General features: G+C 38.8%; 1 protein-coding gene and 1 long non-coding RNA gene across 8 annotated transcripts in view; one reads left to right on the forward strand and one right to left on the reverse strand.

Annotated features, from left to right (window-relative positions):
- The window catches only part of LOC141570725 (uncharacterized), a 53,621-nt gene that overhangs the window by 25,215 nt on the left and 10,822 nt on the right, over positions 1-17,584 (forward strand). Inside the window, exon 1 of one of the 2 annotated variants that reach the window (XR_016020604.1) lies at positions 11,392-11,949. The exons of the other annotated variant lie outside the window; for it this stretch is intronic. This is a non-coding gene — a long non-coding RNA (uncharacterized LOC141570725). Of the gene's footprint in view, positions 1-11,391; positions 11,950-17,584 lie in introns of those variants that run through there. 2 annotated transcript variants of the gene reach the window in all.
- PRLR (prolactin receptor) overlaps positions 1,665-17,584 on the reverse strand; it is a 151,326-nt gene continuing 135,406 nt past the window's right edge. For all 6 annotated transcript variants that reach the window (XM_019737295.3, XM_019737293.3, XM_019737296.3 and 3 more), the window contains 5 exons: positions 16,313-16,482; positions 14,793-14,934; positions 12,617-12,713; positions 12,003-12,072; positions 1,665-10,250 (listed from right to left, as the gene is read on the reverse strand). In XM_019737295.3, coding sequence (XP_019592854.1) covers positions 9,228-10,250; positions 12,003-12,072; positions 12,617-12,713; positions 14,793-14,934; positions 16,313-16,482 — 1,502 coding nt within the window. In that variant the 3' untranslated portion in view covers positions 1,665-9,227. The remainder of the gene's footprint in view (positions 10,251-12,002; positions 12,073-12,616; positions 12,714-14,792; positions 14,935-16,312; positions 16,483-17,584) is intronic.

A 17,584-nucleotide genomic window follows, 5' to 3' on the forward strand; every position in this document is an offset into this window, starting at 1 on the left:
CAGGAAGTAATTTATTAATTCAATTTAAACGAAGCATTGCTACCATTGCAAAAGCAGTTGTTTGAAAAAGAATTGAAAAATGCATCGTGAGGTTACATGGTTCAGTAACAACATCAGTATTGATCATGTGAAGTAAAACTATCAGCAAAGGCCATTTAAGCTCATCTTGTCATTTTTAATAACGTATGGAACGAATGTGTGTCACCCCTAAAAATGTACCTGTGACATTTACAAACTCTTTCAAACACATTTATCAATACAGTAATAAAAATTCCTGAGCTTTCTTTTCGTATACCAGTGTTCACCATCAGACACTTATGTGGTGCTTTACTTGCTTTATGTCCCTAGCCTTGTCTTAAAAAAATATTTTATCACATTCATAAAAATATCTATGCTTCCAGTCAGTTTGCAAGCGCACGTTTTAATGTGACCCTGATCATAACAAGAGAAAAATACTTAATAGGGCACTAACGGGCAGCTGGAGTTGAGGGGTGGGTTTGGTGGGGGAGGTTGCAGAGAGAATTCCCGTTTAGCATATATTTTGCAATATCCATCAGAGGCTCAGTTTCATCTGCATGGTTTGGAGAGTACTCCCAGAGGTAAATCCGCAAGAATCTGCTTCTGTGGTGGGTAAGGTCCCTGGTGTCAGGCTTTTCAATAGCCCCATTTCCTGTACTCCCCTCCACGCTCATCCTCCTCCCCGTCCCCAAGATTTCAAGGTTTCTACTAAATGGAAGTCCTATCTCCCAACCCCTAAAAAAATAGGGGAGATTTATAACGTGTAAAGCTTGGCTAGTAAGTCATAGGAAGTGGATGGGGTTAAAGTTTCAAATGCGATCCTGGCACGATGTGGCAGTATATAATTTCTGTTTTCTTTCAGAAAAGCACATGCAATGATTTTGGAAAACTAGCTGCATATTTGTACTTCTCTAGCTCCTCATAAATTATATGAATGTAGTGCCTGGTAATTGACACTCCCAATTTTGGAGCTTAAAAGTAAAAGTGTGCCCAAGTGTTAAAGGCAGATGGCACTAATGTAAGCACGGGAGACTCAGTGTTTCTTGGATGGAAGCCAAGTTTTAGAGCGTGACCCATAAAAAATTTCTCATTGTCTGTAAAACATGGCATTAGAGAATTAGGAGGCAGAGACTTTGTAAAGCAAAACCCCATATCATTTCATAATTGTGTAATACAAGCATGAACAGTAGGGGAAGATTTCTAGCTCTAGATCAATTAAAAGTAAAAGGTTATCATTTTACACATAATCTGATGGATTTTGTCAAAAATGATGTTGTTCGTAACATGGATGATTTATACTGTTCAAAATAATCCCTTTATTATTTTTGAATGGTGTGGTCTTTCCTTTATTTCACAGTATTTAAATGAGCTTCTCTGATTTGACCCCCCTGTTCATGGTTCCATCTCATTTTTGTTTTAGCAGCTTTTCACGTAAAAGGGATGAGTAAAGGAGGGAAATTATGTTTGCAATCACATGGAAGGGTGAAGATAAAGGAGGAAAATAGTTTTGGTCCAACTTACATAAACAATTTATGGATTATAAATCCTCTTGCAGCAAAAATTCTTCAAGAAAGTTGCTTCAGCAACACACGTTATTCTACTCATTTCTATGTCAAAAAAAAATAAAAAAAAAAATAGAGGAAGGGTAGGCAAGGAAAATAAACATTTATTGAGCCAGGCACTGAGCTGGGAATTTTCAACATGAATAGAAACATAATGACCATGTTATACTGGGATGTCTAAGATTTAGTTTGGCAAGCATTGTTTTTCGTGTGCAGTAAAAATAAAAATATTAGGAGAATAGCAGTTAGCATACTCTTCCATACTATTGACAAAGACTTAACTGTCCATATTGTCCCCTCAAAATGAAAGGAGTCAAATGAATAAATCCCTGGAAAACAGAATGGATGATGTGCAATAATCAAAGATTTACAGAATTAAAAATGCAAGACAGATCAGATGACTATAGTCTTAAGGCTAAAAAGAAAAAAAAAAATCAGCATTACAATAAGTCCATGTCGAAATGAGTTTTAAAAATCAAAACAAGATCATTTCTGATACATGATCAATTTTTCACACGCCATAATATATTTGATGGCTAAAATCAAATAAGGGAAAGATTCATTTCTAGGGAGGTTTAGGGGAAACAAATTGTGAGAGATAATATCATCATGACTTTCAGCATTCACCTTGAGGTGATTTACAGTTAGGAAAAAATCTGCGCTCTGGTTTTGTTGGGTTTTCATTGGTGACTATGTACTCTTTCTGAGCCTTATTTCTCATCATTTTTATTAAATGTAAAAAGAAAAACGTTGTCTCATTGAGACAACCTAGCATAAACCTGCAAAGTGGTGAATTAGAAGGTGTACTCTCATGTAAAAAACAAAACAAAAAACAAAAAACATCCAACAACTTAGTGTAACAATCACTTCAAATTTCCCACTTACTGTTCAAGGATTTGCTTGTCCTTTCCTAGGGAAGAGAAAAAGCAGAGGTAGTGGTAGCTTTGAAAATATGTAACCTTATGCTATTACATAGTCTTGACTTCAATATGGCTTTACAGAAGACACAGATCACCCAGCAGGTTAGTTCTAGATTGCTTTGGTTTCCACATGAAACTCTTACATTTTTAAAACTGAATGATCAAACACAAAAGCAAGCCTCAGAATGCAAATAACACTCAAAAAGTATCAAAGGTTACATGAAGCAAAGCTGAAGGATTGACTTTTAAACACTTGTTGGTTGTACTTTAAATACATGACAGACCAGATCAGCTGTACAACGGCACATTACATACTTCTAGACAAAGATTAAGAAGAATTAGTACATTCACATATTTCCTTTATATGATTACATATTTTCTTTAGTTTTGTTTTACAGATATAGACACAATCATATTGAAACTACATATGGATAGATGTAAGTCATTAAATAATTATTTCATTTGTCTTACAATGAAATGTGATGAGTTTCACAATATGAGGATTATATAGTTCAATGAGTCATATATAGTTTTTGAACCGCATAAAGTACTATAATATAAAATATAATAGTTACTTTAAAGTCAGGAATATCACACGGCAAATACAACAAATATGCCACTGAAAAAAATTGTGAAAGCATGAGATGTGACATCTTTCATTTTAAACAACAAGCAGCTTTGAAGAAAGGACTTTAGGGCAAAAAGGGGAGGTAGTTACTTTGAAAAACTCAAAATCATTTAATCAGAAATTTTATAGAACAAATTGTTTCTCAGAGGTATCTCTGCCGTGTAGTTTTTCAATTTCAGATACCATAGCAAAAAGGTTTTTTTCCCTAGGACTTGTGACATTTGCATGGAAAAACTCAGACTGTATTTCGAACTTTATCCAGGTGAAGCATAATTTGACCACAAATTATTAAAGATGATGTTTGGCATTACTACTTCAGTAACCGAAGTTTGGAGAGTAAATTGTTTTTTGTTTTTTTTGTATTTTTAATCAGAAGGAGGGAAAAATTGACTAATACACTAAGACTACCTAAGGTCCTCTCCATTCATTGACCACAACAACATAAATGGGATATGTTTTTCTACTTGACACGTCCCAATTCTTCCTGACTTGAAATCAGAGCATAAATCAAAGGAATCAATGTGGACAAAACAGTGGTGTTTTGAGTTTACAGGTAAGAAATGTACATAACCCACAGTACCATATGCCCACCACTGTCCAATAACATTTAGGTTTAGCAGGCTACTCTCTACATTTTGTGGAATCCTGAGATGCCCAAAGCTCTGGAAATGTCCTATTTTCCATCTTTTTCCTTTCGTGGAAATAGATACAGTGAGGGTCTCAGATCAAAACTCACCTTCCTGAAAAGCACAAGTCTGGGGAGACAGCTCTTCTTTCATTTGCAGATGGTATATATGCTAATCATGGAACACATCCAGGCCATAATTATAAATAGAACTTCTGGTTAGATCATGTGCTCTCAAGCAATTATTTTGTAATTTTAAGTTTCTGTTTAAGACCTGCAAGACTGAGTCATCAATGTTGCTTGAATTTATTAATAGCCTTTGAATTTATTAATGGATGAATTGAACTGGAATCACGAAACATGGAAATCTCTGAATGAGGTAACTTGTGACCCTCAAACTGGGCCTTGATATCTATGTGGCCGATTTAACATTTGATTCAATCTTTTGCAGGGCCATAATCATTGTTTAAGAATAATTTAGTTTCTTGCACGTCCTATGGTTGCTATAGCACATGATTAACTCTTAGGAAAAATGTATGCCCTGGAGTGAGAGACTAAACAGCCTGTAAGTATGGACAGCTGTTATAATCAGAAAACGAGGAGCAAGGATGTTGAGTCACCCTGACTTGGAGGAACGGACCTCTGTTTTTCTCTCCAGTACTGTTACAACCACACACTGCACTGCTTCAGCTTAAGGGCACATCAGCAGTGCTTTCCAGAGTGTGCTCGGGCCTTTGACCAGAACCCCTGGATTTTACTTAGTTCATGAGAAATCAAAGATGGTTAGAGCTGTAAGAGGTCTTAGAAGGAGTTCAGGCCAACCCACTTATTTTACAGGTGAGGAAACTGGTGGCTAAAGTTTAAAGGACTTGCGTAGTCACTTAGCCTGGTTAGCAGCAGCAATGCGACCTCGACCTGGAAATTGAGTGCTCAGCCCACTGCCCTCGCAATGATATTATTGTGCTGGAGCTGAAAAGGCAGAAAAAGACATTTGTTCACTGAAGTACACAAGACTTTTATCAATGGCAAAGCTATGTTAGCAACACTGGGGATGGTAATCCAGAGTCATTTACATTTTTTTGTATGAGTATAAAGTTCTGTGTGGGCATTGTCCTTTTCAGGCCCAGGCATGCAATTCAAAGCCATTCAAAAGTGCATCCGTATGTTTTTACGTTGAGAGATGGGGTGGTAGGCTGAGCTCAAAATCCTAGCTAGAGTCAATTTCGTTTCAGACAAAGGAAGTTACACTATTCACATCCGCTCTGTGGTAATTCAATGAAACACTGAATTTAAAAAACTGCTACACAGTTGCTGGTTGGACCTTAGACCATTTCATCATTCTCTTCTGGCTTCTCCATTCATTCACACGCAAAAACGTAAAATTTACTTTCCAATCAACACACTTGTCTTGTAAAAAGGAAACTTTTTTTTTTTTATATGAAAGTAAAGAAAGGCACTTTGTAAAATGTGTACAAATCTGTTTCTTTCTTGTCTATTCTAAGGACATAGGAAAGTTACCAAAGGCAGGGCCAAGTCTTTCTGCAAGTGAGGGGTAGCAGTGGGTTTCGAGAAAGAGCCAGATTTCCCCCCAGCCTCGGGTTGCTCGTGAACTTACACGGTTCTCTGATTCAGTTGGGTCACTACAGGACAAGGTGCCAAATTCCTTGATCTTGTACATATGCTGAGGGATTGACCCACTTTGGACCGAACCGGTGAAAGCAAGTTTTTAGTACATACCTGCCTAGCAGGATGGGCCTTAGGCACTTAGAAGAATGAAGAGTGTGTCAAAGGTCGGTGACACAGCTTATAGTGACTTGTATTCATATTGAGGTGCCTACTACCCATTTGTAAAAACTGAGCAGAGAACATTTTGCAGTTTAGGTAATAAGCTTCCATAAATCACCTATTGGCTATCTCATTTCTATATGCTTTGTAATTTGAATATTTACGTGTTTGTTTACAAAAATATGAGTTTTTGTAATTCAGAACATAAGGTTCTTTAAACCAACTGTGCAATGTTGGTTCATAATACAGGAGAGAAAAAAAAAAAAAACTAGAACCTGCAGCTAGATATAAGAAGAGATTTGGGGCTGCCAGATTCAGGAAGGAGTAAGCATGGCTTGATTCAGCAAAAGATCATTTTCTAAAAATTAGAGCCACTTTCAATATGTCTTAAAAAAACAACAACCTTATGCTTCTTCTCTCTACATACATATTTGCATATAATCTTGGACTATGATACTGTATCTACATAATTTGTAAAATGCATGTGCAATATGTTAGGGCCGCTTGGAACTGATGATTTCAGAGTGAACTGCAGTAAGCATGTTACTGAAGAGTATTTGTATTTCTACGATGAAGAGCAGTTACTTATCAGCTTCATTAAGATACAGGGCATTCGTTAGATTATCTTGGCTAGAAAATACTCAGTGAGTCATGGAATTAAAAAGTTGGATTTTGAAAGGACATTAGAGATTATTTGGCCCAAATTTTCCTTTAGAGGAAATTGAGGCCCAGAGAAGAGGGATTGATATAAGGCAACATAGTTAGGACTAGAACCTGGGGCTCTTGAACCCCTAAAATGCATCCTTCCCATTTGACTGGCTGTCTCCTTGATATGAAATATTCTAGACCCTGAAAAAACTTAATTCAAATACAGAGTCTTTATTAACCATAGAATTATAGTCTTGGCTTTACTTAAGGAGTGGCTAATTGGTGGTTTTTAGGAATTTACTTCAAGTTGAGTCTTTAGCCATAACTTTTTTTCATATATGCCAAATTCGACATCAAAAACAGATTATTCTTAAATTTTCGAACTATCAGAGTGATAGACATCTGGGCAAAGAATGGACTCTTTTGGAAAAACATCAGTCTGTATTGGCTGTGAAGGGCACAGTCTTTGCTCACTGCTGTTCAAGCTAGACTATGTCTTCAACTCTCTTGGAAGTTGTGTGCACTTTTGCAGCTCATTCTCTACCATTATGTGGCTCTTGCACTACTAATAGATTTAAAAAAGCATGCCTTCTGCTTACATACCATGTTGTTCAGTGCAAGTCAAACAGACTTGACCATTCTTTCCAAGAGAGGAGTTTCCATGCACTAAACTAACCTTTAGTGGGAGTGACCATCTAGGGCAGTGCTTCTCAAACCTCACTGTGCACATACATCATCTGCTCTTAGTAAAATGAAGATTCTGATTCTGTAAGTCTGGCGCATGGGGCTGAGATTCTGCATTTCCAAGCAGTGCCCAGGTGCCGCCATTATAACTGGTCCTCAGACCAGACTTTGAGTAACAGGAATCTAGGGAATTGAATAAACTTGGACAACTTTCCCAAATATTTCCCTTACTCTTAAGATGTTTATATATTGGGAGAATACAGCCTCAGATCTATTACTTTTGCAATCCTGGGAGCCCTGGCAATGTGTTCACTTTCAAACCTCAGGCTACCTCTGAGTCTAACTGCTGTCAACATGGGCTTATTGGGGTGGAATATTTAACTCACAGAGGTGAACTCAAATTCTCTATGTCCAGCTAGTGCGTGGATGTGGAAGATGGATTTGCCATCAGGTCAAATGAAAAATAGAGACAGGCAGTTCCATGCGTCATGGACACTGTCTTTAAAGTGGAGATGCTGCAAGCTTTTGATGGCTCCTGGGAGCCTGCCTTGGAACTGACTTGGAGATTCTTACCGTGTTTCCCAAAAAAAAAAAGACCTGGCTGGACAATCAGCTCTAATGCATCTTTTGGAGCAGAAATTAATGTAAGACCCAGACTTATTTTACTGTAAGACTGGGTCTTATATTAACTTTTGCTCCAAAAGACACATTAGAAGTGATTGTCCGGCCAGGTCTTATTTTCGGGGAAACACAGTTCTACTATCGCCTGCCCTTTGTAGCTGTTCCCACCACTCCACAGATCCTAGGTTTCTTAGAACTTTTATTTGGACACTTTGACATGAGTGTTGTCTCTGCCTCTGCCAAGATTTTGCAAGTGGATCTACTCCAGAGAGATATAACTCCTGGCTTTGCTTAAAATTTCTTTGTTGCCCAAGATTGCTCAGAAAAACAAGGCAAAACAAAAACCCTCTTGCTAAAACAGTATGTTAGACGTCACCCCTCTCCTTCTTCTTAGTGGCTTCATGAATATTCACACAGAGTAGAAGCTCCAAAGTAGCCCTAAATTGCAGGAGGAGTAATTTCTGGTCTGCAGAGAGCTCTAAAACTCTAGGTTGGTGGTGGTTGTTTAACGTATCCCAGAGGTAAAAGAATCAGATAAACTATACCACACTGTGGTGGAAATTGAATATAGTCACCCACTTCATGTTCCTCAGTGGGGTTTGGGTTAGTATGGCATTTGACTCCACAAACAGGGATTGCATACAGCTACTATGTACTGTAAATACTCATTATGGCCTCAGAGCAGAAAATACTGTACCCACTGAATACGTAAACAGCTGTACTGGGAACATAGAAAATAGTCTTTTATTTTATCTAAGTGATAGAAAAATAGTCTTCAAAATACATTGTTAAGCGTATGGGTTTGTATTAAAGTAGAATTTGTATGTACAGTAAGGCAGTATCTCCATTAACATGCTGCTGTGATGGTCTTTTAAATTAAAGTTAGTCTTTTGGGATTTTGTTTTCACTAAGGGAAGTCCAGGGTATAAAATAAATTATCTGTCATTCTGAAGTGAAGCAGGAGAACATTTTAGAAGGATTTACCACATGAAACTCATTTGCCTCTTTGTGTAAGAAAATTCCACTTTCCAAAACTATAACCTCTAGAGGCTTTAGAATGAAATCGTTTTGTTTTTTTTTCCCCCCTTGGGTGGGTGAGTGGGTGGTGGTGGGGAAATCCATGTTTAACAAATCCAAAGTATTTTAAGAAAAAAAATGCAGGCATCATTTTTACTTGCATATCAGCAGTATATGACTAAGGTAATAGGAACTGATGTAAACAATTTGTCAGGTGTTCTGGAATGCATTCTTTTTAAAAATGTAGTTGGTGAATCCTAATAAAATGGAAGAGGAGTGCAAAGGTTAAGCAATTGGTTTTCATGGCATTTGTCTCGTATCCATCACTTTCCTGTGGTGAACTGTTTTCACTATTTCCTTTCCTTCTGTCACATACCAAACCATGAAAGCCTTTTTCAGAAGATATACCTGTTGGCTCTGTCCCTCAGGAGACTAAGCACAGTGCTTTTATTTCATGGAACACATAACTTTATAACTAACAATAAAAAGTGAATCTGCAAATCACAGTTAGGAAACAAAATGATTTGTTCTGGAATCAGCTGTCGGAGAAAGAGGCAACGGGTTGAAAACGGAGCGTGAACAGGAGTGAAGCGTGAGTTTTAGTAGTGTCATCCTAACCCCATTTTTGCACATTCTCTAGTAGAGTGCGTTTCAGGTACTCTTTAGTGTTACCCGAAAAAACCCAAATCACATTTTAGCCTATCATTCCATGAATCAAGCTATCCCTGAAAGGAGTGCTTAAAACACGCGGGATCCAGGTAGTCCAACCCACCCATCTGGAGTTTGCAGTTGCTTGGTGACGCAGTGAAAGAGGCCAGGTCTTTCTCAGCTTGATTCTGTTGGAGGGATGATGGAGCCCCTGTGGCTGGTTCTTCAAACAAAGCCAGGTTTTGAGGGCAGGGACCCTGCACTAACACCAGGAGGTGGTTATCCATCACCCTGGACACTTTAGCGTACTCCTTGCTGGTTTCCGGAGTGCTGGGCGTCTCTGTCTGGTTGCTGGTCTCCTTCTGTTTGGGGAGCAGTGATAGGGCTCCATCTTTGTTGATCTTGTGAATCTCCACATAATCCAAGAGTTTGGCAGAAATAAAGGGGGTTTCCTCCTGGGGCAGCAGCCATGCGGTGTCTGGGTCAGTCTGGGAATGAGAGCTTTCAACCTCCCTCTGCTCGCCTGCCTTTTCCTCCCCTCCAGTCTCAGTGGTTTTTGAGGATTTTAAAGCATGTGTATCTGTCTTGTCCACCAAAGTGCATGATCCACCTGCTGTGCCCATGGCCAACTTACACACATCACTAATGTTGTGGTAAGAAGATCGGGGGTTGTGCTGCTTGGGGGGCTGTGGTAAAAGCCATGCTGATTTGGATCCGCCGGCATGGAAATAGGGCATTTTGCCTTCCAGGCCTGTGCTCTGGGGCTCCCAGGTGGGGGTACCATTTGTTTCAGGACTCTCCGGCTTCTCAATGCCTTCAGAAGTGTGGAACGGGAAGGGATTTGCCCAGGGTTCCTCGCACTTTTCAGACAAGAGGGATGGGCTATCACAGCTGCCCTGGCCAGAGTCACTGTCGAGATCCAGGTGGGTGTGCTTCACCCCTTGACTCGGGTATTTTTTTGAATGGGCTGGCATCAGTTGCTGGTCCTCACTGTCGATGACTTCTAAAAACTCCACTAGCAGATCCTCACAGTCAGAAGAAGGAGGGAAGTCCTGGCATCCTAGGGCACTCAGTAGTTCTTCAGACTTGCCCTTCTATCAAATGGAGAGATGGCTGTTAGCGTCATAACATTTCTAATCAGCATCACACCCTAGCCTGTGTTCATGACCCTGAGCAGGTGGGATGTGGTAACAGCCTAGCAGAATTTCCCAAACTTTAGACACTTGTGTACCCGGCCATATTTAATCATTTCCTAGACTACTACACATCTAATGGTTTTCTTAAGTCAATCCATGATGTTAACTTAGTTTCTCTCTAAGCAATAATACGACGACTTTAATGGGCAAGTAGTATGTGCACAGATAATAAACATAAAATCATTAAATAAGAAAAGTTGGCGAAATATCTAAAATCACAGCGCTCATACGCGCTTTCACCACTTTGGGATTCACTGGCTCTGAGATCTGGTCGCTGGTTGCTTACTTTCTAGAGTCTGGAAGTAGTAAGTTGCTTCTCATCTCTTCTTTCTCCTCTTCCTACTTCTCCCTTCTTCTCCCTCCCTTCTCCTCCTATCCTGCTTTTACCTTTCCTTCTACTCTGCGTCCTCCCCCTCTTCTCGTTTCTCCTTCCTCCTTCTCTTCCTGCTAACACATATTCTCTCCCTCTCCTGCTATTCCTCTCCCTTCTCCTTCTCATCTCGATTCTTCTCCTTCTCTCTCCCTCCTGCCTTCTCTTTCTTTCCACTCTTCTTCCTGATCCTCTGACGTAGGTCGGGTACTGGTGCCTAAACCTTGGCTTTATCACTTACTAAAGGGTATTGGCTTGGGACAGGCTGCTCAATGATCCTCAGTTTCTCCATTTGTAAAATGAGAAAAACTACCATATGAGGGTTCTTTTGAGAGTTAGAGTTAATGTGATTGAGGAAAAAAACCCATTTTTTTGATACACAAAAAAGTTTATCATTAAGTTTCTATGGCTACAATGTCAAATAGATAGTAGTTAATTTAGTTAGCTGAGATGTTCACTCTGGTTCTATGAAGGTCAGTGCTACAGACTGGACAGTGGGGTGAGAGCACTGTACTAGGAGCTCAAGTTCTGGAGTGCTAGTCCCTGCGCTGATATTTGCAAAGTGAACACTGTCAAGCCAAATTCTCTGGGACCCACTTCTCACGTTCTTGTGCTCTTAGCCTTACAGTGGCTGGGTAAAGAGATATAATACAAAGGTAATTACTTTTATATATATCAGTATTAAGGTCAAATTGAAACTATATATTACAACCTGCAGAAAAATTTAAAATGTCCTAACCCCTCTTTTCTTTCAAAACACTTAAATTTAATTTCCACTTGAATCAGACTAAATGGGCCCTGGCAAATACCAGCCCCATGGCCCTGATCCAGGCTCAACAGAATGCTCAAACAGAGCAAAACTTGCAACAGGATATTCTGACAGGATATCCTGTTACGACGGCCTTATGTGAAGAACATTCAAGCAAACGCTTTTACCAAAGTATGATAGAGGGAGTCATAGTAGGTCCCTCTTTTGGATTAAACAAAATATTTACCCTCTTTCTAAATTGATTATTTGTACAAAATGTTTACGTATGTGCTTATGGATAGACTTGGTAAATCTAGCTATGTGTTTTCATGTTTCCTTGGCTTTCTTTCTTTTCCCTCTGACTTTTAGTGTCTGATAATAAACACACATCTTTCTGTAAACACACATGCTAAGAAGGAGGTAAGGATGACTGAGCCGGCCAGGCTGAACTGATGGAGACTGTGTGTGCATATGTGAAGGTAAGTATTACAAAGCAGTGAGTCATAATACCTTCTCCACCTCTGGCACTTACCTCCAGCAGATGAGTATCAAATCCTTTAATTTTGGGCCCAGGAACTGGTGGAAGGATGCAGGTCACCATGCTATAAAATAATTTGTGAGATAGGATAAATGACTCATCTTCTCATTCAGTAATTTCCGAAAGATTAGTGTTATTTCTAAATAGCTGTTGCCTGGCCTCTATAGGAGTTCTGGGGCTACAAGAAACGGACAATCAATGGTGAAGACAACTCATAATTTTAGAGGCCAACATCAAAATTAGTTCTGGCTAACTGAGGAGGCGATTTTGAAACTAGTGAATTCGTTGGACTATTTACTTCTCTTGATTTTAGCTGCTCTTGACAGATTTTTACTATTTCCCAACTGTCAGCTGCAGTTTGATGCAAAGAGCACCAGCTACAAATGAGTGCATTTTGCAACTTTTGCTAGCATTGATAGAAGATTTTTTAAGGGGTGTATGCAGTGCTCTAATGGCTAAATGAGGTGCTTATCCTCCATCATCTCTGTATTCTTTCTTTCTTTCTTTCTTTCCTTCTTTCTTTCTTTCTTTCTTTCTTGTTTGTTTTTTTTTTTACCATCATTCCTGACCACTGTGATTGGGAGGAAGGTTGATAGACAATGGAGTACCTGTAGCCTTTCAAAGCCACTACCCAGACCATAATCAAACCGATGACAGCAGAAAGAACAGCTACAAAGATCCACACAGCATCTTTCATGGTGAAATCTAAAAAGCAAACAGCCAGAAAGCTTTGATCACATACAGTATCATTAAATACAAACGGACTAACAAAAACTAATGAATAAAACTTTGAACATAAATTTCCCCCCCACCTACACTTCTTTTGATTTGAACAGCAATCTAAACTAGCATTAACGATGGGTTTAATTTTTCCAGTATTCTTAAATTTTAATATGTTGTATATATTTTATATATTCCTAAATTTTAATATAGTGTATATATTTACACTTTTCAAAATCCTTTTACATGTTATTTTATTTGATACTTAGAGGAAATTCAAGGTCACATGGTCCATTGCAGTAATAAAAATATAAGCCAACATTTATTAAGTGCCTACTAAAGGCCATCAATGGTGTTAAGGTCTTTACATACATCACCTTGTATGTGAAGATGAGACTTAGAGAGTGATTTACCTATTGGCACGTAACTATAAAGTTGCAGTCTTGGATTTGAATCTAGGTGTTTGCCTCTAGATTCTGTGCTTTTACTTAGGAAGGGCCAGGGCTGGATAAGATGCATGTAAGTCTTATAACCCACAATTCAGTGCTCTTTCCAATATGCCAAGCCAGTGCAAGCCTTGCTATTCGGGCCAGGCACGTTGTCATAGCACTAGGCTTCACCATGTGGTTCCGGGCAAGACTTCTAACTTTACTGCACTTGTTTCCTCACTTCTAATTCCTAATGGTAATTATATTGTCTCTGAATACCTCAGGGTTGGGAGGACCACACAAGGTAAGGACTTTGTAAACCGGAAAAGTACTTTAGAAATGCAAGATGAATCATTCTCTTGTAGAATACAAGCCACCATTTTTTATTAGTTTCACAACAAGTCTACTACACATCTGACACTGTACATAGCTATTATAATACCATTGACTATATTCTCTATGCTGCACTTTATATCCTGTGACTACACACACACACACACACACACACACACACACATATTTAAGTTATAGTGACATTCCATATTATTTTTTATTAGTTTCAGGTGTACAGTATAGTAGTTAGGCATTTATATAATTTATGAAATGATCCCCCCAATAAGTCTAGTACCCATTTGACACTATACATAATTTTTACAGTATTGACTATATTCCCATACCGCATTTCACATCTCTGTGACTATTTTGTAACTACCGATTTATACTTAAATCGGTAGTTCCAGAATCACTTCACCTTTCTCACCCATCCAAACCCCCTCCTATCTAGCAACCATCAGTTTGTTCTCTGTATCTATGAGTCTATTTTTGTTTTGTTTATTCATTTATTCTGTTCTTTAGATTCCACATATAAGTGAGATACGATGGTGTTTGTCTTTCTCAGTCTGACTTATTTCACCTACCTAATATCCTCGGTTTATCCATGTTGTTGCAAATGGTAAGATTTCATTCTTTTTCATGGCAGAGTAATACTCCACTATATATGTACCACATTTCTTTACCCAATTATCTATTGATGAGCATTTCGGTTGCTGCCATATCTTAGAAACCACCACTTAACGACAGTTAGGATTGCGCGCCTTTTACACACTGTGCTTTGACACGTAATCGACATCAGAGACTTAACATCAGTTCATGCCTTTGAAATGGGATATCACCTTAGCAATTCTGGGAGAACTAGATGATGACTTTGATTAAATGATGGGGAGGGGCAGATGGGGAGGGCAGAAGGACCATCAAGCCCTCTGAGACACACCAAGCCCAGGTCTGCAGCTTCATTTTAGAAACTGGTCCTCACTGACAGTGACCCAGAGAGCACTGCTACACTTCCAAATGTCTTAGTGCTGGATAGAGAGATGATAAACCCACCTCTACTCATTCTTCTGACCGAAGCTCAAAACAGTTTCTCTGTTAGTAGTTCAAACATGCAAATTTACTAAATTCATTCTGTTTTAAAAATATTTAAGCTCTGGGTGATGAACACACAATGGGATTTATAGATGATGAAATACAGAATTGTACACCTGAAATCTATATAATTTTACTAACAATTGTCACCCCAATAAATTTAATTAAAAAAAATAATTTAAGAACATAAGCCAAAGGTAGCCAAGACACTCACCATTAGGTATCTGGATGGAGCTCTCTGGCCCCCACTTACTCCAGAAGCCATGGTCTGGCTTGCAGCGAACCTGGACAACGTATTTCTGTCCTGGATATAAGCTGAGGATCTTAAACTGCGTTTGCTGCCCAGCAAAATGAGTCTAGGAGGAACAAGGAAAACAGAAGTCACGCTGATCTGTGTTCTGAAGAAAGAGACTTTTCCCTTAGATAATAAACTATCGGAGGAGTGAGGCCAGACAATCAGACTTAGTAGATACGAGCTCTCACCGTTCCACCCGCTCAGCCCATCTCTTTCTCTCTTAAACATTGCTCACACAAAAATTAACAAGTTTCCCATCTCTCCATTTGGAACTCTATTTCGGAAAGACAAATATTCTGCTCTCTAATCCTTACCTTCTAAATTCTACTTTATGGAAGGTAACCAGTTAATAAAATTGGGAAATTATTATTTTGTAAACCCTAATGAAATAATTGATTCATGGATTATTGTTTGCTATAAAGCATAGAAGGAAGAGAACTGGCACTCCTGTATATTGACACAATGGTGCACAAATTAAACGTGACTTTACAATCAAGGGACCAGATTGGGAGCTCCCTACTCCAGGGGTCAATTTTAGCATAATTTATGGTAGGTCAATCAGATGGTTTATGTCTCCTGATATGACGCAATATGAAGCATATAATATCACCTTTAAAGTCTTCTTGCCCATAATTGTTCAACCTCAATTTAATCAAGTCTTTAGATCTAATGTCTGGTTACAGGAAATATGGAGGCAGAGAAATCAGCTAGAAGACCTCACAAAGAACTAACCAGACAAATGCAAAAGGTAGGACCTTCTATGGGAAAAGTGGCCCAGTCTTCTGATCACGATGAGAATAAAGGGATATTGTAACAACTAGTCACAATGTGTGGTCTTCGAGTGGATTCTGTTTTAGAAAAACTAGCTGTTAAAGGTATATATATTTTTAAAGCAATTGGGGAATTACAATATGGACTGGCTATTTAAATGATATTAAAATATTTTAATTAATTTTCTATGTATGATCCTATTATTTAGGTTATGTTGGGAAATGTTTCCTTTTTAAAAGAGACATATACCAAAGTATTTACAAGTGGAATATTATAATACCTATAATTTACCATGCTGTTTCTTTACATTGAAGTATTTAAAAGTGAATAAAAATGCTATTGGCAGTTGACGGGTTACACTGAGATTATTTTTCCTCCCACGTAGTGCTATTTAAGTAGTCTCATAGGTGTCTAGATCTAAGATACACCGAGGGATCAGAAACCTGATGGAAGAGGCTGTTCAGTGCAAGGAAGGGAGAGATGTGAAGATGCACCCCCATCAATTCTAATGCAGGGGAGAAGGCCTTTCCACATCTGGGTGGGTCACATCAGCATCAGAAAGGCAACATGATGGCCTAATGATTAGGAAAAGTGACATGTTCTCAGTTTCCAGGGCTTCCTCTTTGCCAAAGGATATGGTTTCTTCCAAAAGCTTCTGGTTGACTCACCTCCCACTCAGCTGCTTTCTCAGGCTTTAATCGAATTTCATACTGGAGTATGAGCCAACCAGTTCTTGAGTCAACCAGGGTGGGTGGAAACCATTTTATCCACAGATACATTTTGTGGTCTTTTGGCTGTTTTACTTCCAAAGTCAGGTTCACAGGAGGGTTTGGTTCAACTGTAGATAGGAAGAAAATCCATATTTAGTAAAAGAGGTATTTGAACAGAGAACAATGTGACTTACCATTTCACTCCACCATGGTTATGAGACACCTTGTATTTGCTATCAGGTGTTGATCAGCAGGGTTGGGATAAGGTCGAAGCAAGGGAGATATGTAGAGTGCAAAATTTAAGGAGGCACTAATGGCCAAAAAGCACACGCAAGATCCTCAATGTCATTAGTCATTCAGGAAATGCAAATCAAACTTATAATAAGATACCATTTCACACCCATTAGGGCAGTTGGAATTCAAAAACGAAAAATAACAAGGGAGAATGTTGGAGAAATGGAGACCTTCATACATTGCTGGAGAGAATGTAAAATGGTACAGATGCTATGGGAAACAGTCTGGAAGTTACTCAAAAAGTTAAGCATAAAATTACCATGTCACCCATCAATTTCATGCCTTAGCCAACGTACCCAAAAGAAATGACAGCAGGTGTTCAAACAACTCGTACATGAATGTTTGTAGTAGTACCAGCCACAATAGCCAATAAGTGTAAACAATACAAATATCCATCAATTGATGACTGGATAAACAATCTCCACATAAGGGACCATTATTCAGCCACAAAGAGGAAGTAAGTACGTACTGATACGTGCTACAATGTGGATGAATGTTAAGAACATTATGCTAAGGGAAAGAAGCCAGACACAAAAGGCCATACACTATATAATTCCATATATGCGAAATGTCCAGAATAGGCAAATTTATAAAGAAAAAAGCAGATTAGTGGACGTTCTGGGGCTGCAGTAAGGGAAAAAATCTGGATGACGTGTCCGTTTGGAGTAATGAAAGTGTTCTGTAACTGGATGGGGGTGATGATTGCACAACGTTGTGAATGAACTAGTACCACTGAATTACGTACTTTACAAGGGTGAATTTTATGTTATGTGTATTGTACCACAATAAAACTACTTAAGGAGGCACTAACTCTTAGGTTCCGTCAAGTGCAGGCCTGTGGGCACTTCCTTTAGTGTGAGGTACCCAGGGCGCTGGCTTGCCTAAGCGTCACCTCAGTTGTCACTAATACTTTCTCTGTTCATCTATTACCTCCTC

The sequence above is a fragment of the Rhinolophus sinicus genome, chromosome 3 (genome assembly GCF_057876585.1).
Source record: "Rhinolophus sinicus isolate RSI-liver-muscle chromosome 3, RSI-T2T, whole genome shotgun sequence".
In the NCBI taxonomy this organism is placed as follows: Eukaryota; Metazoa; Chordata; class Mammalia; order Chiroptera; family Rhinolophidae; genus Rhinolophus; species Rhinolophus sinicus.